General features: G+C 35.3%; 2 protein-coding genes across 3 annotated transcripts; both read left to right on the top strand.

Annotated features, from left to right (window-relative positions):
* Window positions 1–592: 592 nt before the first annotated feature.
* Window positions 593–2,216, top strand: LOC113764078 ((E,E)-alpha-farnesene synthase-like). Its single transcript, XM_027308126.1, has 5 exons — window positions 593–626; window positions 914–1,132; window positions 1,240–1,381; window positions 1,494–1,742; window positions 1,920–2,216. The coding sequence occupies exons 2-5, from the start codon at window positions 921–923 to the stop codon at window positions 2,214–2,216; spliced, it is 900 nt and encodes a 299-aa protein (XP_027163927.1). The 5' UTR covers window positions 593–626; window positions 914–920.
* A 6,484-nt stretch (window positions 2,217–8,700) lies between these two features.
* Window positions 8,701–16,162, top strand: LOC113761712. Of its 2 annotated transcripts, none has more exons than XM_027304815.1 (6): window positions 8,701–9,084; window positions 9,635–10,694; window positions 10,799–10,977; window positions 14,574–14,610; window positions 14,925–14,992; window positions 15,134–16,162. In XM_027304815.1, exons 1-6 carry the CDS (start codon window positions 8,996–8,998, stop codon window positions 15,630–15,632), a joined length of 1,932 nt encoding a protein of 643 aa, XP_027160616.1. In that variant the 5' UTR covers window positions 8,701–8,995; the 3' UTR covers window positions 15,633–16,162. The 2 variants fall into 2 exon arrangements, with proteins under 2 accessions (XP_027160616.1, XP_027160617.1); XM_027304816.1 differs by having other exon boundaries at window positions 10,802–10,977.
* The last annotated feature ends 5,511 nt before the right edge of the window (window positions 16,163–21,673 follow it).

Raw genomic sequence — 21,673 nt, forward strand, 5'->3', positions numbered from 1 at the left:
TGAAAGATTTCAAATCCATTAAAATCGCTCTAGTTGCTTGAATTATTTAACATGTATTTGGATTTGTAATTCACCAAATATTAGAATATATTTTAAATACTAACATAATTGATGATTTACAAATTTAAATACCTCATAAATAATTTAAATGATTAGAGATATTTAAAAGGATTTCAAATCCTTCATCGAATCCCTCAATCAAAACACAGCCTAAAGAATTTACTTTTTTTCCTCTCACTTTCAATTTGGATGGATTTCAGATATGTTCCTAGATTTTGTGGATGGAGCTGATAAATTCATCCCTAGCCCGAAAGTAAGCATCAAAGGGTTGCTTGAGCTTCTTCAAGCATCAAATCTAGGTGGAGAAGGAGAAGATCTTTTGACTGAGGCAGGATTATTCTCCATCGAAAATCTTAGTGGTTTTGGGGCCTCGTCGGATAACATGCTTGCCAAACAAGTGTTTGAAGCTACAAGTCTTCCAATGCAATGGAGAGTGGAATGGTACAATGTGAAGAAACATGTCCAGGCACATGAAAAAAATCATGGATCAACAAAGTCTAAATTGATCGAGTTAGCAAAGCTCAATTTCAATCTTCACACCAAGAAGATCTCAAGGAGGTTTCAAGGTAATGAATAACAATAAAGAAAATATCTTGGAGGGCAAATGAAAGGACACTAACCTCGAGATTAAAAATCCAATTTGTTCTAGCTTATTGTTTGAACTGATTCCTTTTTCAAATTAAAGAAAAAAGTCCGTTGAGTTCTGATAATTTTACGTTCTAGCCTTCAGTTATTCAGGATTATTACACTTTGTTCTTCTTACCATGCAGTGAAAAAAAAAAAAGGAAGATGCAACTAACGGGAATCCTAATTGTCAAATGGTAATTGTTAAGCCTTTAATTTCTTCGTTTAGGTGGTGGATGAATCTTGGAATCAAGGAAAGGCTGAGCTTTTCGAGGGACCGAGTGGTTGAAAGTTTTCTGTATGCTGCGGGAACAGCTCCTGAGCCTAAACAAGCAAGTCTAAGAAAATGGCTGAGCAAAGTCATTAATTTGATTCTAATAACAGATGATGTTTATGACGTTTATGGTACCCTGGATGAACTAGAAATCTTCACCAATGCGGTTGAGAGGTTTGCAAATAACTATAATCCTGTTTGTCAACCGTTGTACTTACTGGCAACAAATAAAGTTGTACGTGACAAATCATAGGATCTATAACTTGAATTGTCTTAATTAGGTGGAGCCCTGAGGAGATTAAAGAGCTACCTGAAGGCATACAGATATGTTTCTGGACATTGCTAAATACTACAAATGAAATGGCAGCTGAAATCGAGCAAGAAAATGGTTGGACATCAGTTTTACCATATCTACAGAAAACGGTAATTAGCTATCTGATCAAATTTACTCCAAATCAGTTTTTGAAAGTGTTTTTTGGTGAGCTTTCATGTATCAACGGTATTTATTTAAGTTTCTTTTTCCCCATTTTTCCAGTGGACAGATTTTCTGAAATCCTTGCTCGTGGAAGCTAAGTGGTACAACAAGGGTTACACGCCATCACTTGAAGAGTATCTTAACAATGGTTGGATATCTTCATCTGGGCCTCTGCTTTCTGTGCTTGCAATCCTGGGTGTAGCGGATAGGAAGACACAAAATGTTGCAGAATATCTTAAAGATTGTCAGCAGATTATCCACCATTCCTCACTCGTAATCCGGCTTTGCAATGATCAGGGAACATCTGCGGTACATAATTACTTGGGTTATGGTTTTCATAACTTGTTATTGTCAGCTAATGTCAGATTTTAATTTACTTAGTACAGCAAATCATATATTTCTTTAATCTCTTAATTTTGTTTTTTGTGTTCATCATAATTGACAAATGTTGGTATTAATTGATAATTAATTGTCCTAATGATATAGGCGGAACTAGAGAGAGGAGACGCTGCTTCATCAATCTTATGTTACATGAGAGAAGCAAACGTTTCAGAAGCAGTGGCAAGGGAGCATATCAGAAGCCTAATGGTGAAGGCCTGGAAAGGGATTAATGGATACTGTATTTCGTGTCCTCCATTTCTCCAAGAACCAGCCAAATATATCACAAATGCAGCAAGAGTAGCACATTTTATGTATCAACACGGAGATGGATTTGGCGTCCAAGATCGTGAGACTCGAGACCATGTTCGGTCCAACTTCATTGAACCCCTTCCAATCAACTGACCAAACTATTAAGGGATAATTTCATAAGCCTCCCCTAATGTTTCTGGCTATTTTACTAGCCACCCTTCAAGTTTTGAAAATTACACTAACCTCCTTTGAGGTTAATTATCTCGTAACATTTAGCCCCAATCAATAATCAAAAATATTTGCAACCAAAATATTACAGAGAACAAATTTTAACATCATAAATACTCTTATCACCATATTAAAATTAGTTACTGAGATTTTTATGGTATTAAAGTTCATTCTTTGTACTTTTCTTATTATAAATTTTTTAATTATTTATTATTGATCATGTTTGACAATGGGTATGTAACTAAAAATAGCAATGGATCCTATAGTAAGAGAAATATATAGATGATATACAATTTTTGATGTCATATGTGATTTAATCCCTAATGATAAACAGCAAATTTTAGTATTTTCTTTAATATTTGGGTTGGTATTAGATTAATTAAATAATTTAGTAGATAAGGGATAATGGTAAAATCGTATTATCTTCTCCCTCCTAATATCACTTTTAAATTGTTTGTTGGATCTAAATGTTACAAGATAATAAATTTTAAATGAGGTTAGTGTAATTTTTAAAATTGGAAGAGAGGTCAGTGAAATAGTAATTTTAAATGCAAAAGTAGGAACAATCGTTCAAAACGTCCCTCACATTTTATAAAATGACTTTTTTTGTCCTCACTTTTAAAAATGTAATTTTACGTCCTTTACAAATTCATATTGATCAAATTTGGTTCCTATATAGGTTTTCGACTAGTTTTTTATCGGAATCTACCACGTGCCTTGCATGTGATCATTTTTTAAGAGCAAAATTGCTAAATCAAATTTTACATAATCCAATTTATAGTCCCTCATATTTCACAAAATAATTTTTTCATCCCTTACATTTTTCAAAATGAATTTTTTCATCTCTTATTGATCATGTGTACGAATAGCTTTTTTTTTTCCTTAAACCCATACATATATCTATTTGATTTCATCTGAACAGTACGAATAACATGTAATATATTTCTATTTGATTTCACCTAAACAGGTTAATTGTAGTTATACATATGTTATTCAATAGAAATGTACAGAAGTTTAAAACTAACAATTTTATTTTAAACCCATGTATATATCTATATGATTTTACCATGTGAATCTATTCAATAATTGTGACTTTTTTCTTTTGGTTATAATTTATTTATTGAGTTATATAATAATACTATCTAATTAATGGTTTTAACTCAAATTCTATAGTCGTGCTAACAAATTACAGTTTAAATTTGAAATTTCTATTTGCCACTTTTAAAACCAACAGTTGAATCACTTACCCTGTGATTGTCTTCTTTGTGATTGTCTTAAAATTTGAAAGTGTCAATCACTTTCTTCTTTTTATCATACTTTTCCTTTGTTTATTTTTTCTATCCAAATTTAATTAGATATAAACATTCCATAATATTTAAGATTGAATGTCTTCCTTATTTTCAATTTTTGAGTAAAAGAAAATGAATATGAATAAAAAACTAACAATTTTTTATATCAATTGATATATCTATTGATTTCACCCTATTTGATTTCACCGGAGCAGTGCAAATAGCATGTAGTAGATCTCTATTTGATTTCACAATTAAATAGAGATATATTACATACTATTTGTAGTGATCAGGTGAAATCAAATATATATATATATATGAATTAAAAAAACTATTTGCACACATGATCAATAACAGATGAAAAAATTAATTTTGAAAAATGTGAAGGATGAAAACATTTATTTTGTGAAATGTGAGGAACGAAAAAATGTATTTTGTGAAATATGAGGGACTATGAATCCAATTATGTAAAATTGGATTTAATAATTTTACCCTTAAAAAATGGTCACATGCAAGACACGTAGTAGATTTCGACAAAAAAACTAATTGAAAACCTAGGTAGGGACTAAATTTAACTAATGTGAATTTGTAAGGGGCATAAAATTACACTTTTAAAAGTGAGAGACCAAAAAAGTTATTTTATAAAATATGAGAGACATTTTTTGAATGATTTTCCCACAAAATTAAGCATCCCAGAACGGATTATTCTTGTATGACGTAGGGTTTACACAGCAAATTAGCAATTGAGGTATCAGTCAATGCCTTTTGGGTTGGGTCGTGGGTTTAGTTTATATCCGGTGTGTGTGTGTTTCTTAACTAAGGTAAGGGAGGAATACAACAAAAGGCGAGGTGTGTAGGTGTGTGGTGTGGGTTCTTCCTTAAGGCTCTAAGCCATCCCCGTCCCCTTTCCCTCAGTGTTCTATCCCACATCGATAGAAAGAGAGATGTGTGTGTTGGATATAAGCTCCTCGGCTCCAACCCAAAAGTCAGCATGCCTTTTGGGTTGGGTCGTGGGTTTAGTTTATATCCGGTGTGTGTGTGTTTCTTAACTAAGGTAAGGGAGGTATCAGTCAATGCCTTAGTGCAAGCGTGGTCTCTATCAACGTTTTTAAAATATTATTAATATCAGTCAGCACACAAATTAATTGAAGTCGTGTGCATCCAAAATATTAGGGATAATTGCAGAAACCTCTCCTGAGGTTTCTGACATTTGCACTGACCTCTCCTGTGGTTTGAAAAATTACACTGACCTCCCCTGAGGTTACTAATCCTTTGCAAATTTAGTCCAAACTATTAAAATATTATTTTAGGGAGTGAAATTAGAATTTTGTACCAGATTTGCCCTTTGTGCTACATGTCCAATGAATGACAAAGTACTATAAATCAATTAACAATTAATAAATTTTAAGAAGTATAATTTATGGGCAAACACGCATTATTCATTTAAAGCACTGGCTCTTTACGGGTATTTTACTTCCAAACATTTAATTTATGATAAATATATCAATGTTTGTAAGTAAAATTCAAAAAGTGTTACAGTAATATTCTTGCAAAAAGGAAATCGGTAGATTATTTATTTAATATAAATTAAATATTTTTTTTAAAAAAAGAAATGGCCCATAAAGTATTAATTTTTTATAACTTTCATCCATTACATGAGTAAAGTATTCGCTCTTTATGTGCATTTTATTCTAAATCATTTAATTTATGTTAAATACATAAATGTTTGTAATTAAAATTGAAAAAGTGTTATATTAATATTTTTACGGAAGAGAGATTGGTAGGTTTTGTATTTAACAAAAATTAATTATTTGAAAGTAAATACAAATTTGTATTTGAGCGTCAATATTTGTATTAAATTAAATGTTTGAAAGTAAAATTCCCGTAAAGAACCGATACTTTAAATAGTTACCGACTCTTTATGGGCAAACACGCATTACTCATTTAAAGTACTGACTCTTTACGGGTATTTTACTTTCAAACATTTAATTTATGATAAATATATCAATATTTGTAAGTAAAATTCAAAAAGTGTTACAGTAATATTTTTGCAAAAAGGAAATCGGTAGGTTATTTATTTAATATAAATTAAATATTTTTTTAAAAAGAGGAAATGGCCCATAAAGTATTAATTCTTTATGACTTTCATCTATTACATGAGTAAAGTATTGGCTCTTTATGGATATTTTATTCTGAATCATTTAATTTATATTAAATACATAAATATTTGCAACTAAAATTGAAAAAGTGTTATATTAATATTTTTACGGAAGAGAGATTGGTAGTTTTTGTATTTAACAAAAATTAAATATTTGAAAGTAAATACAAATGTGTATTTGAGCGTAAATATTTGTATTAAATTAAATGTTTGAAAGTAAAATACCCATAAAGAGCCGGTACTTTAAATAGGTAATGCGTATTTGCCTATAAACTATACTCCTTAAAGTTTATTAATTGTTAATTGATTTGTAGTATTTTGTCATTCATTGGACATGTAGTACAAAGGACAATTTTGGTACAAAATTCTAATTTCACTTCCTAAAACAATATTTTAATCGTTTGGACTGAATTTGCAAAGGATTAGTAACCTCATGGGAGGTCAGTATAATTTTTAAACCACAGGGGAGGTCAGTGCAAATACAGAAACCTTGGGGGAGGTTTCTGCAATTATTTCAAAATATTACGTGGAAAATAATTGGCAAGTGTCAAATCATATTAAACCATGGAAGTCATGTTTTGATCAGTCAACAAGTAGCCTTATATTCGACTTGTCAGTCCACAAATGGTAGTCGGACTTCATGAGGGAAAGACAAAAAGTAAAAGAAGAAATTTCTACACTACAAGTGTGTTCATGTTCTGGAAACATTCACCAGCCATGAGGCTGATCAATTTGATCTTTCGTTTATACATGCACCTTGACCGGTCCTCTAGTTATTTTGAAGCTGATTAAGGTTTGGTCCTCTAGTTATCGAGAATTTTAAATTGCCCCTTTTTCAAAATCACTTAGCAGCATTCGACCCTTGGGATTTTCAACTCGTATAGTACTGCAACTCATTTTTAGTTGATTTGACATGCAACAGTCAGGAATAGAATGATGAATAATATATTATACAATTTTGAGGAACTTTTAATAAAATTATCACTTTTTTTTTTGGGTATTGAATGTTTTAATCAGGAAAATGAAAAGCAACAAGAGTAGATTTGAAAGACAAATGTTCTAGTATTTACGTTCCCAAAAAAAAGCAAGAAATTCTCAATTTTCCAAACAAAGTCACTCGGAATTTATGTGTGTAACGTGTCATTTAATGTAGGACATGAACAACAAGGGTGCAAAAAAAAAAAAAAAAGGCAAGAAATCCGTAATTTTTCCCAAGACAAATTGAAGTGGAATTTATGTTTGTAGTATGCCATTTTAATGTAGACATAAGGCGATTGAAATATGTTTTAAGGATGTATTATTGCACTTTAACAGCTACAACGTTGTAAATTTTTCAGAAAAAGTCCGATCTTAGATATTTTAACATGACAGTATTATACTCCTATTTAGTATACTTAAAAAGTTTGAGAAAAAATCATCATATAAACATTGATATTAAGAAATATAAAGCCTTGTATTGTGTGTGATTTTGGAAAATGTGTTGGAGTTTCAAATTAAGTGAAATTTTTGTTAATTTTTTTTTCGAATTGATGTAATTTTTGTCAATCTTTTAGATCTGCATTTATCTATTGCATATTTTGTTGTATTTTCTACCGTTAGTGGACATCTAATAAAATAGAATTGTGATGTTTTATGGCAAAAAAAAGAAAGAAAAAGAAAAAACAAGGCTTGTTCTCCATGGTTAGGTGCACAAGACTTTCATCAAAGATCCTAAATGTTACCGCACCAATTTTGAATATGTTATGGTGTTTTAAACAAATTAGTGAGATAATTTTAAAGATTTTATAGCAATTTGTTAACAGGTATTAGCACATGAGATGTTGAATTTAATTTTAGACACAATAATGTTTATTACAAAGAGTCCTCCACACTGTAAATAATACAAATAAATTACAACTCAAAGTCTCAAACTATCCCACAATGAGTGGGACACTAAAACGTGCTTCAACTTTGATCGCTAAACCAAGATATTACCAACCGAGATTACTATCTACGTTAAAGTGTTATTAATGCATCAACAAAAAAATACGAAATACTTGGTCAAATTCATGAATCTCATTACATTTAATAACAACATTCAAAGCTTGATTTTTGTTTTTATAAATTATACATTTAAACCATTTTAAGCGAGAAGTCTTGGGTTCGAGACTTCCAACTTACACTTAAAAAAAAAAGAGTTGCATACTCTCAAAAATCTCTTTTATTAAATCCTAACACGTGTATCTAAATTTTTACCAATCCCTATTAGGTAATCCTACCGAGTTTTATTTCCATTACTAAATCCTCTCAATCTCGGGTTCAGATTATTCATCGGTTACTTTTTATTCGCTAATTTAAATAGCTTAGAAAAAAGTGATTAACTATTATCAAACTAAATTTAATATATACATCATATTAAATCAACACATTACGATAAGAATTGAGAGTTTGAGAATTTGAGGGATGATAAGAAAGAGAATTTGAGATTCAATCAATAATCATTATTGGACAATGAAATTAAGGCACAACAAATGCCTGTGCATATATATATATATATCTATATCTATATATTGATTTACCCAATCCATTGTCATTCCTAAACCTTTTAAAACATTTTATTGTCAAAAGCACTTTTTTTTTCCTATATGAGTTTTTGTCAAAATCCTCAACATTCAATAAAACACCAAGCCATCTTAGAAAATAAATGATATTGTCAAACTCCTCGACATAAAAGGAAACACCAGGCCCCCTTTCAAAATAATGAAAGCCCTCTTTGTAGTTCGTACCGCCCAGATCAGATCACTGTATCATACAACAAAAACCTGAAAGGTCCAAATCTTGTATCTGCAGACCCCAAATATTCTGGTATTTACCCTTTTAACACCATCCCTGCTCATAATTTACACTTTGACCCCAAAAAGGAAAAAAGAACCCCAGAAATCCACCCGCCCGATCCCGACAGAGTACAATCAACGCAAACCCTTTAGCTATTAGCAATATTTGATTCTTATGATTGTAATAGATGTATCCAAATTTACCCATTTTCCCAATCCTCATTTCTTCTACAGTTAGCAGTAAGAATAGAAGAAGAAGGGGAATTGGTCTCTTTTCCCATCTTTTTTGAGCTCAAAATCTTGAGACCCTTTTCACTATTTTTTCCTTCTTCTCCTATTCTAGGCCTTCTCCATTGTCAGAAAAGGGGAAGAGGGGTTATTAATATTTCATAAATTCATTAGAGAAATAATAATTGTAGAAAGAATTCGCAATAATAAGGAATAATGTCGAAGAAGAAAGCTACTATGACTCTCAAGGACTTCCATGGCGGTTCCATCCCTTCCGATCTTCCTTTACCTTCTGCACCCGGCGTGTTAGTATTACTCCCTATTTCTATCCATAATTTCTTAGTTGTCATGGATTAAAGCTTAACTCTTTATTGATTTCGTTTTGTTGGTTGTATTTCTTTAATCATCTGAAACTTGCTGTTATTATTGGTGGTAGATTTATGAATTGTTCTGTTTTATTCCCATTCGATTTTTGTTTCATGGATTGTCTTAATTTTCTGACTTGGGGCTCGTTTATTTAAAGGCGGTGAAAGATAGATTTTTTTTTTTGGGGCCAAGACTAGCTGGAATCTATCTTTTTTTTCTGTTTTTTCCTGGATGTATTTTGATTAAGGGAAATTTGACTCTGCAAATGTTATTGTTATAATTCAGATCTGTTTTATGTAGCTCGATTAAAGGTTGATGAAATTTTTGTTACTTTAGGAACATAGAAAATTAGTAGTTACAAGCATATAACGTGGATGGAGATACTTGTCTTGTGTGTGCGCGGGCATGTATTAGCGTAAGAGCAAATGATTTTTGGGCTTTTTGTCTGTGTAAATATAAACCTGATAGAAAACTTGGAATTTTTGGCAGAATGGTGAGGCCATCTGAGCGTGGCTCCCTCGACCGGCAGGCAGCATGGGGGAACCCATTGGGACGGCCAGACCACCGGTTGCGTCCAGGGTCAGCTGGGACAGCTAGGAACTTTGATGACAAGACTACTTTTTTAAGTCATAATAGTAATATAGGTAGGCATTTTGATGAGGATGAGCGGAAACCATTGGATGGGGTATCAGGTCCTCGTCGAACTGTCAGTGATGAGAGCCTCAGAGCTCTCCCAAGTCATGTGGTGGAACCTAAGACTGATTATTCAGCCTCTGGGAGGGTCCCTAGTCGACCATCCTCAACTCCTGGGTTGCAGTATGCAAGTGGTATAACTAGTAGTTCTTATGCTGGGAGGTTTAGTGAGACCAATCATGCAGGAGTGGGTTCTCAAGGGTTTGGACCAAGTGGTGGAGTTGGAGTGAATTTTCAGAATGTTAGTGGGTCTGGTGGGCAGATGGTTTCTGGGCCGCATCCAAATGCATGGGGACTTAGGAAAGAAGCAGCTGGTGTAAAAGAACCAGCTGCTGCTACATGGTCTGCTCCAGATGCTGCAGCAAAGTTAGCTCATGCTAGTGCACTGGAGAAGGTTTCATCTGGTAGGTGGCATTCCAAGCAACATAATAGTTCTCAGCCAGATGTTGAAGTCATTAGGCAGTCAGAAGTTGAGAGTGAATTTCATTTGAGGGATAAGGATGTGTATAGCAAGAATACATATAGCTCTAGGCATTTGGTAGGTGGGACGGACTATCATGAGGCAGCGTTGGCAAGGCAGGTGGAAAAGAGTTTGATTGTTGATGATGGAATTCGTGGTGGCAGCAAAGCAATACCAATCTTTGAGAGGGCTAGAGCTCCTGTCACCTTGGAGGCAAATGAAAGGAATCCTTTAATGAATGCTAATGATTTTCAACCGCTTCATCATGTAGGAAAATCTGGTGGTGCTGAGTCACAATCAGCTGTGCATTCTGAATTATCAGAAAGGCGAAAGCTGAAGATACTTCCAAGATCCAAACCACTAGAAACTCAGGAACTGCCACTGGAGTATAAGCCGGTAAAGCTGCTCTACTTATTACTGTTGATGCATTTGAAGCTTTCAAATAATTATTATGAAATCTACATCTCATTACCGCACTTTTCTAAATATACTTTTATCAGCAGCCAACTGTTCCTTTACATGTGGAAATTAACAATCGATCACATGAAATGCAAATTCCGCTGAAAGCTGGGCTTGTGGGATCTGAGAGTGGGAATCCTCTTGTAGAGCGCCCAAAATTAAATCTGAAGCCCCGATCTGAGCCTCTTGATCCAGCAGAAGATGGCACTGAAAGCAAGAGGTTTACCAAAATTTTTAACTAGCTTGCTTGACTTATGTTATCTTTCTATTTTCTTTCCAGTTTGTAATGCATATACTGTATTTCAGTTGCCCTGCTGTGAGCTTTCCTTGCGTTTGATGTCATTTAATATGTCCATGTGATGATATATAGAATCAAGTTCTAAAATGTGGTTGAATATTGATCGTTAGAGATGTCATAATGAGTCTAGGCTTTAGAGATCGTTGAAGGGGAAGTTAGAACTTTCAAGGTGTATGAGTTGAACTTAGAGATTGTTTATTGTGATGTTGATATATCTTTTTTATCTTATGGCATCTTGGTATCTAGAGTGACTTATTTTTTTTGCAATTTCTGCCTCCTTTAGGCTTAGCTTGGGAGCTTAGGACAGAAAAGAAAAGAAGGGAAAACTTTAGTTATGAGGTGAGATGAGAGAAGAGAAGGGATTGTTATGTTGTTTGGGAATTTTGAGAATAAGTGGAATGATTTTGGATGGGTAAGTCATTAAATATTTGTTCAAGAGCTTTTTAAGGACAAAAGGCATTTTGAAAAAATTTAACAAGCTTCCTCAGAGTTTCCTTCCATAAAGTGGGTGGAAAAGTTTTGGCTACTGTAGTGCTGCATTTCATCCTTCTGAATCCTCCCATTTTCTTTCTCTTCTTTCCTACTAAAAACTAACAAACAAAGGAAAACTGACTCTCTTCTTTCCTTTTCTTTTCTATCCAAACCCTGACTCCCAAACGAACCCTTAAGCTTTGTTCAACGAAGAATTTTGAGACAAAAATGAAATTGGGATGGAGAGAAAAGCATCTGCTTTGGGACTTTTGTTTAAGAGTAAGAGAAAAAAAGGGATAGATCCAAGTTTCTTCCAAGGCCTCCATTTCTCTTATATTATGGTCCATTGTTTTTGCATAAAAATAGAGTCCGTTTACAAGTGTACTCCATAAGTATTGATAGCATTCAAAGCCTGAGGTTGTAAAGATTCACTTTCACCAACTAAAACTCGTGCCAAAAAGTCATCCATACATTGTTCTATGTTGTAATATCCTCTCAGCTCGAAACAGAAATAAAATCAAGGAGGAGCTCCAAAGCTAGGTCTCTCCCATCCTTTGTCCCCTTAAAAAGGTTCAAAATAGTTCTTACATACCCACTTTTCGTCCTCACTTAGGCAAGAGATATCAAGAGAAAAATGATAAGTGCTGTTGTTTGTGAATTACTATATCATATCAAGCTTTAAGACTGTTAATGCAATTGCTTTAGCAAGGGAAAGGGCATATCAAGCCCAAAGTCTTCCTTTTTTCGCGTCTCAACTAAAGAACATGCTTTTTAGGGAAAGCTTTTTTTCAGTTAACCTTCTTTCATTCTTGCCTCATTCTAGTTTTTTATTGCATTCTTCCATCTACTGGATTAATTCTCAAAGTACTACAAAAATGATTTGCTGATAGACTGTGGTGTATATAATTCTGAATTGTTAGCTACCTTATAGTAATATGCAGAATTATGCAGATCCATTGTCCACATGTTTGTGATGGATATATTGTTTTATTGAGTTTATTAAACATGAGAATAGATCATGGATCCAAAGTGATGTGATGTTTGTACATGCATTTTATTGGAAATGCAGTTTACAGAAGGAAATTACTTTAAACATTTTCCTGACAAAAAGGTTGGAGCAACCATGGCATACAAAATGTTGTAATATTATTACAAATGCAATGTTTTCATCTATGTTCTTGCGTGGTCGAATATCCGCATTTCATAGCAACTAGAAAACTTTACTAGATGTCTTTGTCGGAAGTTTTAGTTTCTTCTTTGAAGACATTAACCTCAAGTCCTGTGTCTTCTGTCTAATACAAACAAAAGTGTCATATTTAATGGTATTATCATGGACGGCTGTAAATCGAGTACCTTTTGCATATGACAGAATAACAGATGCATATTTCCTGAATAAACGAGGAAGGGAATTGACGATTGCTTCCCAAAAGTTGGTGATGCATGTGATTTTCAACTAGTATTGATGATGCATGTGATTTTTGCTTTAAAAAAATTGTGGTTTCTTTACTTTTCTGCTCTCACTTGTTGGCTTGCATGATTGTACTCCATCTTTTGGAGTTTTGAGTTGATATTGCTTGCTTTGTTTTCCTTAATTATATTTTGATTAATTTATTTATTCTAGATCTTTATACTCTTGTAGTATTATTAAGTATCTTGGCTTTCCATTAGTATCAAGAACTTTAGTTTAGTTCTCATGTAAAGATGTTATGCTTAACACACCTAAAAAGATCCACCTATGCCCTATACCTCCCAAAATATTCATTTTGAAGAAAGAAGAGCCAGTATTACTCAAAAAACAGAATAAGATGCAAAACGTATAATTTGCAAATTGTATCAGTAAATTCAACATGTATAATATTGCAGAGGATAAATGTAATGTCATTATGGTGAATCTGGCCATCATTCTTCTTTTGTTTGATTTAGACAATTACTTCATTATTCTCATTATTTTCAGAAACTTATCCAGATTCTGATTAAAAGTTACATTGGACCAACCATCTGATTCTTCTCATAAATATTTCAGTTCGGAATGATTTCAAACAGATGCACTGTATGGTTTTCTTTCATGTGTTAGGTGATTGAATCTTGTGCTGTCTGCAGTTCCAGATGTTTTAATCAAGATGATGAAGTGTGGAAGACGAATAGAAAGTAGTAGTGGGAGTATACCGGTTGAAAGAAAAAGTAGTGAATAACTTGCCCACTTTCTGGACTTTTAGTTTATGATTTTCAGTCTTTGTTACTTTTAACAGCTATTAGTTTCTGAAAATCATAGCTTTTCGTATTTTTCTTTGCCCTCTTCAACTCGATATGTTGGTAAAGTGAGTATGTCTCTGGTCAGCCTTGGTTGCTAGTAATTATCTTTCTTTTTTGCCCTAGCTGTTTTCACAGTGTTCTTGTGCTTCACATATTTGGAAAGCATACTTCAGTACTTTTTTTCTTTTGGTTTTTTTTTTCAAGTCTGTTGTTGGATATTCCACCTGTTTATATGTTCTCTTGGAGTTTTCTAAACCTAGCAGCCATCCTCTGCAACTCTTCTAAGTATCTTTTCTACCTTAAAAGCGTTAGTGGTAATAAGTGTATTAATTATTTGTTATGTTCAGGTAAAATGATTTTTCATACCCCTGTGGGAGAACATGTGATATGTGCTTCTTGAAAGCTGCTTTATTTACCATGTTGACAAGAGCTTCTCGTCGATTCTGATATTATATTAATGTCGCAGAATTTTCTCTCTAAAGCATGTAACAATCGTGAATAGCAATTTGGCTACCGTGATTTTTTTATCTAACTGATCAATCGATACAGAGAGAACACATCAGCTGTCATTCTTGACATTGCAAGCTGAGGTCTTTACTTTTTACGTTTCTGCCAACCTTGTTTGCTTTTTACTGGATTACTTCTAGTTGTTCATGACTGTCTTGCTATATAGCTGTTCAGTGGAAAATTTTGATACTGTTTGTGTTGATGTGATTTTTTTTCATGACTGGGGAGTTTTTGCTGGAACGTTTCTACATGATTCTGACCATATTGTTATTTGTGACTGGCCACAGGAACACATTGTTTGGGGGTGCTCGCCCAAGAGAGCTGGTAATTCTTTTTCTTGTGATTGTTTGTATCCAAACATAGATTAGTGCTTGTCTGACAGCAGTTCATATTTTTGTTCACCCCAGAAAAATGAGAATTTGCATCACATTTGGCTGTGTACTTGTCATTTTGTATCAATGTTGGAGACCTGAGGCTTTTGGTTTTGATTCTGGTTTCTGCCTTTGACTTGTTCAGGAAAATTGATCTGTAGTTATGGATGTCCTCATTTCTTTTCTAACCCCCCTTTATTCAGATTAGTCTATAGTTCCTTCAAGCTGGATGTTTATCTTATTACATGCTCTTATTGCTGCTTCCAGGTTCTAAAGGAGCGGGGCATTGATAATGTTGCTGTCCATGATGATGACCTGGCTCTGTCTCCTCAGAGGTAAAAGTTCAGTTTATTTATCTTGTGTTTCTGTAGCTGTGGATGGCTTAGTTATTATAGGAGCTGCGTCTCTTAGCTTGAATTTAATTTCGAAACCCTTAGCTGAAGTTATTATAAATCAAAATTGATCTTTATCTGAAGGGTCAAACAAGATGTGCTCAAAACTGATAGAGTCTCAGTGCATGCTGCTTCTACTCGGTACAATGATAAGCCAGGAAGTATACCCATTGAACATCGGACAGGGAAGAATTCTGATGGGCGAGATCACCGATTAGAGGTTGAAAAAACAGAAGTTCAGAAGAGGAATTGGCGAGGTGAGAACTGGAGGAACAAAAGGGAATTTGAGAAGCAACACCCGCCGCACCAACATCTGCAACCACAGCAACAGGAGAGGCCACCTTCACCAGAGACTTGGCGCAAGCCTGTTGAGCATCCAAAAGCAGCTTCTGCTGATGCTCCAGGGCTGCGTTATGGAAAAGCAGCTTCAGCAGTTGAGCTTGCCCAGGCCTTCTCTAGGTCAATCTCTGACTCCCCAACTCCTGATCGTTTTTCAGGGCAGAAAGGCCCTCCTAGCCAGGGGCAAATGCCATTTTCTCGGCTGACGGGTCCTACACCGAGACCTCAAATAAATGGCTACTGAGCTTTTAGGACATACTGGATGTGACTTTTGAGAAAGGATGCATTTTTACTGGTAATTGTGATTCAATAGGGAGGATTGTCAGAAACTGGAAGCTGCACGAGCAGTTCGCAGGTTGGAATTGAGGCTTCAAATATCCATGCGGGATGATGTCAAGAATAGATCAGCCTACAAATTCTGAGATCCTGTGTGACTCCGCCGCCCATTTATTCACCATGGACAGCGGAAAAAAGGTTTGGAACACCAGAAAGGATAAGAAATAAAAAAAAAAGAAAAGAAATTCAGTTGTGAAACTATTGCCTTTTAACGTTGGCGGTAGAAAACTGATGTCACCGCTAGACAAATTGTCTTGGTGGTGGGAGTTTTTTATGTTATACTTTGATACGTTGGATTTTTGGTTCATGCTGCTTCATTTTGTATTGAGATTGCTCGTACAATATATGAAGCAAATGTTTCCTTGGATAAGTTCCTGCCTGTTTCCATTCAGTGTCTTGTATGTGATATGATACCTTGGTAAAATGATTTCGCTTGTCTGCCATCATGTGCAAATATTTTGCTTCCCCGTTACAGCATTTCAGACGGCCCCCGGGGTTTGAATTGAAGCGCTTTTCCATGAATTAATGTTAATTAAAGAGGGAGTTATTTATTATGGGTGCTTTGTAATCTATGACCTACAAGCAACCAGTTTTAAGGGCAGGCTCTTCGAGTATCTGTTCTTTTTTCGTTTAATTAAGTTGCTTGCAGGCACGGTGTTCCAACAACAACCCCCCCCCCCCCCCCCCCCGCCCCAACAAACAAAAAAACCCAAAAAAAAATAAAAAAGAAAGAAAAGGTTTTGTTGCTATGCTTCCTGCAACACCAACAAGATACATAGATTTGTACGTGCTTAATCTTGCTGCATTAGGTGCACTAAAGATATTTGATATGCAGAACTAGGCAACAAGATCAAAAGAAGGCAAATGCAACTTACATAAAAGAGTCCTTTCCGTTAGAATGCGCTAAATGTTACGAGAGTGAGATATCTGAGTTATATATATATATATAGTTATTATAGGCAGTAGAGCTGTAGAGTGGATGGAATTTGTAGAAGCTCAGAAAATGGATAAACGAGTGAGCATTCAGGAAACAAGAACAAAAGAGCAGGAAGCACAGACAGCCACTGGCCCACTGATGATGGAAATCACATGAACATGAGTATTGAAATCAGCAATTAGAAGGAAAACAAGGCGCTAGGAATAGGTATACTAGCTTCAAAGGCTGGTAATACACAAGTTGGTTGGGCCTTGAGAGAAGGAAGTACAGGTGAAATATTGCTGGACTATGCACAAGCTCTAAAACTGGCAACTGGAAATCTCATCACCCAAGCTGCTACATCTTTTGAAGATCAAGAAAACTAAAGACGTCAGACTTTTTGTTCAACTGGAGGACATTTATGGTTTAAGATTGTTGTTTTTGAAATGCTCATTTGTTTTGTCCTCAAATGAAAGTAGTATAAGAAGTAGAATGATTAGCAAATATGCTGCTAGTTTAACACAAGATGAGGAATGTTGGATTCCTCCTTGTAGGGGTGGCAATCGGGTCAGAAACGGGTTGGCAAGTCGAGTTGAGACCCAGGTTTAATAGATAATCTGTTGACCCGAACACAATCCGTCAACTCGAAACAGGTTAAGATACCTAGCCTGATTCCGAAAATTTCAGGTTGGCGGGTCAACCCGAATGACCTGAAACATAATTTTAATTTACTAATTTATCACTGTAGTTTCTAACAGAACCAATTTCGTACAAAACTAATTACATAATCAAGTAATAAAAATTTCGATAAAACAATCCCAAATCAGTCTGAAATAAATTAAAACACTGTAAAAATATTTTATCCCAAACTACATGTAAAATAAATTAAGATATTATAAAAATAGAAAATAAAGTAATATATCATTTGTCCAAACATAATAATTCCAACTTCATACAAGTTAAATAAATTCATTTAGGATTAAGTGGTTAATACCTTTGGGGAAAAAAGAATAACTTAGTTTAGTTAGATAAAATATTTTTATATTTATTAAATTATTTTTAATTCATAAACGAGTTATTGGGTCAACTCGTGGATGACCTGAATTCGACATTTTTTTCCGGGTTCATCGGGTTCGACCTGATTCTGACTCGACGGAAGCCTCAACCAAAATCCATTAATTTCGTGTTAAGTTCGCGTCGTCTTTTCAGGTCGTATCGAAAATTGCCACACTGACTCCGTGTCATAGTAAACGATTGTAAAGGTCAACTTGAGCCTTTGCTCAAGAATTATACAATTTAGCTCTTCATCAATAAAATCTATCGTTTTAGTTTAAAAAAAAAAAGAAAAAAGAATAGAGCTGTAGAGATATCTGCTCATGTGTAACAAAATCTCTAGGACTTGGGTCCTAGGTGGTTGCCTTGCATTTACATATGAAGTTCTGAATCGATAAAAGCTTGTAAACAAGTAACTTGCTGAACATTAGAGTTGGTGTATGGTTATTTATGGGTATGTTCTTGTTTGATTATTTCATTTGATTTAGATTCTGATTTTAGATAATCAATTTTTTTGACGTTTTAGTTTGCTTTTACGTCTAAACATTTATTTTTTTAATAGTCAAAAAAATTAAATTCCAATATCTATCAAAGAGTAACAACTAATTCTAATTTTCCATGACCAGTTTTTGCAATATCTATAGCAAATGACACTAGGCCACAGCATGCGGTGAGACAAAAGGGGTTGAGGCTATTCGACCGGGCTCGTGCCTTTTCTTTTAAGAAGAGAATAAAATGCGTGAAGTTTAGATGGCGAGTTTGATCCTAAAATAGAGTGATAGTTTTCACTGCTAAATGTTTGAAAGAGTAAAACGCTGAGAGTCAACAGATGCTAGTCCCATGAGCATCAATGTTGGCGTACTAAATCAATACTAGAAGTATGTATTTATTAGTTTTAATTTTTTTTTTTTTTTTTTTCCAAACGGTAACAAATTTCATTAATCAAAGAAAGGATTACATTGTTTGAGCAACTGCCCGTACATCAAGTGTGGCTAAACTAGTAAGCCAGATTGGGAAGGACTCCTTCCAACTAATTTCCTCAGACAAGCTAATGGCAAATTTTGCCAGCTTATGAGACACACTATTACCACCTCTTTTAACAAAAGAGAAGTAACAAACCTTAAAGGCTTGACATAACTCCAATACATCATGCAAGATGGTCCCTGCAGTTGGGTGATCCCCGTTCCTATCTGTAAGCAAATCCACCATTTGTTTACAATCAGATTGGATTTCCACTTTGTTCCACCCGCACTGTTTTGCCTTGATGACAGCTTCCCTGATAGCTAAGGCCTCCTCCACTGCTGGGATACCATTCCTTCGTTCACCACCTGCCCAAGCTCCTACTACCATGCCATCCTCTCTTCTGGCCACAACTCCCCATCCTACTCTGCCCCCTTTAACCTCCAAGGCTGCATCAGTATTCAGTTTGACAACCCCCTGTGGAGGTGGAACCCATTTACTACTCCCATCCTCCTGTGTTTTCCTTGATTCCGCTACCATTCCATCCCCATTTCTCACATCCTGATACTCAGACCACTCATTAACAGCTTTACTGACTATTCTTCCTGGACAGTTCCTTTCCTCATTAAATTGCACTTGGTTTCTGGATTTCCAAATCTGCCATAGGATATTTACTGTTAAGGCAATGTGATTCCGTCCTCCTATTCTATTCTGCACCTCCATCAGGCTATTCCACCAATGCCAGAAACTGTGCCTGTACTCCTTTAGACCATCCCAATCAATGGGAGCTGCCTTCCATATAAGCTCTGCATGACTACAAAAGAAAAACAAGTGCTCCAATGTTTCTGTCATCTCCCCACAACACTTGCATCTATCCTCCCCTACTCCTATCCTACTCCTGATCACCTCATTGACTGGCAGGACCCCATGCAAGCACTTCCAGAGAAAGTGTTTCAGCTTGTGTTTTATATCCAAGTTCCATAGCACCTTCCATACATTAGAATGACATGCATTTCTGCTATTACTGGCTTCTTGTGGTTCCCTCCTCCTCCCATCTCTTCTCATATCTCTAGCCAGCATATACCCAGTCTTGACTGAATACTGTCCAGATTTAGCCCACGGCCACACCAGTTTATCCTTCCCTCCACATAGGCTGATAGGGATTCCCTCAATCTTCTTACAATCCTCCTCTCTAAACATAGATTCCATTACTACCTTGTTCCACTTTCCATCCTGGATCAGTTCATGAACCTTCTGGACAGGACAATCTGCTGGCTTTGGAGAGACCACCATACCTGACCCTCCCCCTGGTAACCACCTATCCTTCCAAATATCCACTGTTCTACCATCCCCCACCCTCTTCCTAGCTCCTATCTCCAGTACCTCCCTTGCACTCAAAAGGCTCTTCCATATCCAAGAGTCCCCAGCCCTTACCTGTGTCTGCCAAATAGATTCCCCTTTAAAATATTTCCCCCTCAACACCTTACTCATCAGCAGGTTAGGTTGTGTTAGAATCCTCCACAGCATCTTAGCCAACATAGCACTGTTGAAATCCTGCAAATCTCTGAAACCCAACCCCCCTTTCCCTTTAACTGCAGCCAAACTCCCCCAGTCCACCCAGTGAGTCTTCCTCCTCCCTTCACTCTCCCCCCACCAAAACCTTGCCATTTCTCTACATATTTCTTGACACAAGCTCTTAGGCAACCTACAACAGTTCATAGCATATGCAGGCATAGCTACTATTACAGCCTTCAACAGAACCTCCTTCCCAGCTTGACTCAACAATTTTTCCTTCCAGCCTTTAAGTTTCTCCAACACCCTAACCTTAATATAGTTGAAAACCTGCCTTTTGGATTTGCCAATAACCATAGGTAGCCCCAGATACCTACTCTGATCCACCTGTTTCATCCCCCCTAGTATGCCCAGAATCTCTTCCCTCTTACTCTCATCTGTATTCTTACTAAAATGTATTTATTAGTTTTATTGGAGTTGGGTTTTTAGTAGTTGTGTAATTTAGGACTTGTGTTTTATTTGATAATTTTTTATGCAAATGGTTTCTTTTCCAACAAGTCTAGTAGATTATAAATAAGACATTATTCAAGATGTTTTTCTAGAGAGAGACTGTAGAATAATTTGTCATATTTTGTATGGTGACGTGACTTTCTTTATTGTTTGAGATTTCAATAATATTATAAGTTGAGTTTATTATTTTCTTTCTCTCCCACATTTATTTTGAGTGTCTGTTTTGTCCCTTCAATTCTGTAACCCTAGACGTATTTGATTATTATAACAACCCTAAAATTTGGATTTTAAGATTAGAATTTCAGAAGTACAAGATTACATCTGATCTTTTTAAAACAGGCCAGCCACAGCCAGAGTTGAGTCGCAGTTCTGTTCATCTATAGCCCTTCTCAACTTTGTGATGTATCGTACCATGGCATCTAAAACATGTAAAATGCATTATTTTATCAAAGTAATAACCCAATTACAAAGCTGCTACAGATGAGCTCTGCAGCCTGGTTTAACTTTAATTAGCCGTATTTCAATGTTGGGCTTTGTTATTGCAGTGGAAATAAATGAAAATTACTGATATCAGAGCAACTTTAGGGTGTTTTAATTAGAGGACTAGAATCCAATGGCCTCGACCCGTTGACCTTAGCATTTCAGTGTGGAAATTACTCTTAATTGCTCGGTTCCTACTCTAAAGGCAGAATAGTACACCACCTTTCTGGATCTATCTTTCTTGTACTTGTATACTGGAAACAACTGTATCTTTTACATCATTGCTTCACCTTTTCATTGAAAACCTGGTATGGCTAAAAGTGAACCGAATTTTCATCGTTTGTAAGTCAAAAAAAGGCAAGTAATTGGGATGTTATCATCTCCTGATGATCACACTATTTTGATCCCCCAAAATTGACGGCAAAAAGTGAAAAAACTATCACTAGCTCTAGTAGACAAAATTGACCATGGCCCATGTACGATGACTAACATGTCCTCCTTGAAGAGAAAGAGAAAAA

This window comes from Coffea eugenioides, chromosome 2 (assembly GCF_003713205.1).
Source record: "Coffea eugenioides isolate CCC68of chromosome 2, Ceug_1.0, whole genome shotgun sequence".
NCBI lineage: Eukaryota > Viridiplantae > Streptophyta > Magnoliopsida > Gentianales > Rubiaceae > Coffea > Coffea eugenioides.

Coding starts and splice junctions, on each gene's coding strand:
- LOC113761712 (XM_027304815.1), top strand. CDS start 8,996: ATGTCGAAGAAGAAAGCTACTATGACTCTCAAGGACTTCCATGGCGGT. Junction 10,978..14,573: donor GATGGCACTGAAAGCAAGAG/GTTTACCAAAAT, acceptor GACTGGCCACAG/GAACACATTGTTTGGGGGTG. Junction 14,611..14,924: donor GTGCTCGCCCAAGAGAGCTG/GTAATTCTTTTT, acceptor TGCTGCTTCCAG/GTTCTAAAGGAGCGGGGCAT.
- LOC113764078 (XM_027308126.1), top strand. CDS start 921: ATGAATCTTGGAATCAAGGAAAGGCTGAGCTTTTCGAGGGACCGAGTG. Junction 1,382..1,493: donor TACCATATCTACAGAAAACG/GTAATTAGCTAT, acceptor CCATTTTTCCAG/TGGACAGATTTTCTGAAATC. Junction 1,743..1,919: donor ATGATCAGGGAACATCTGCG/GTACATAATTAC, acceptor CTAATGATATAG/GCGGAACTAGAGAGAGGAGA.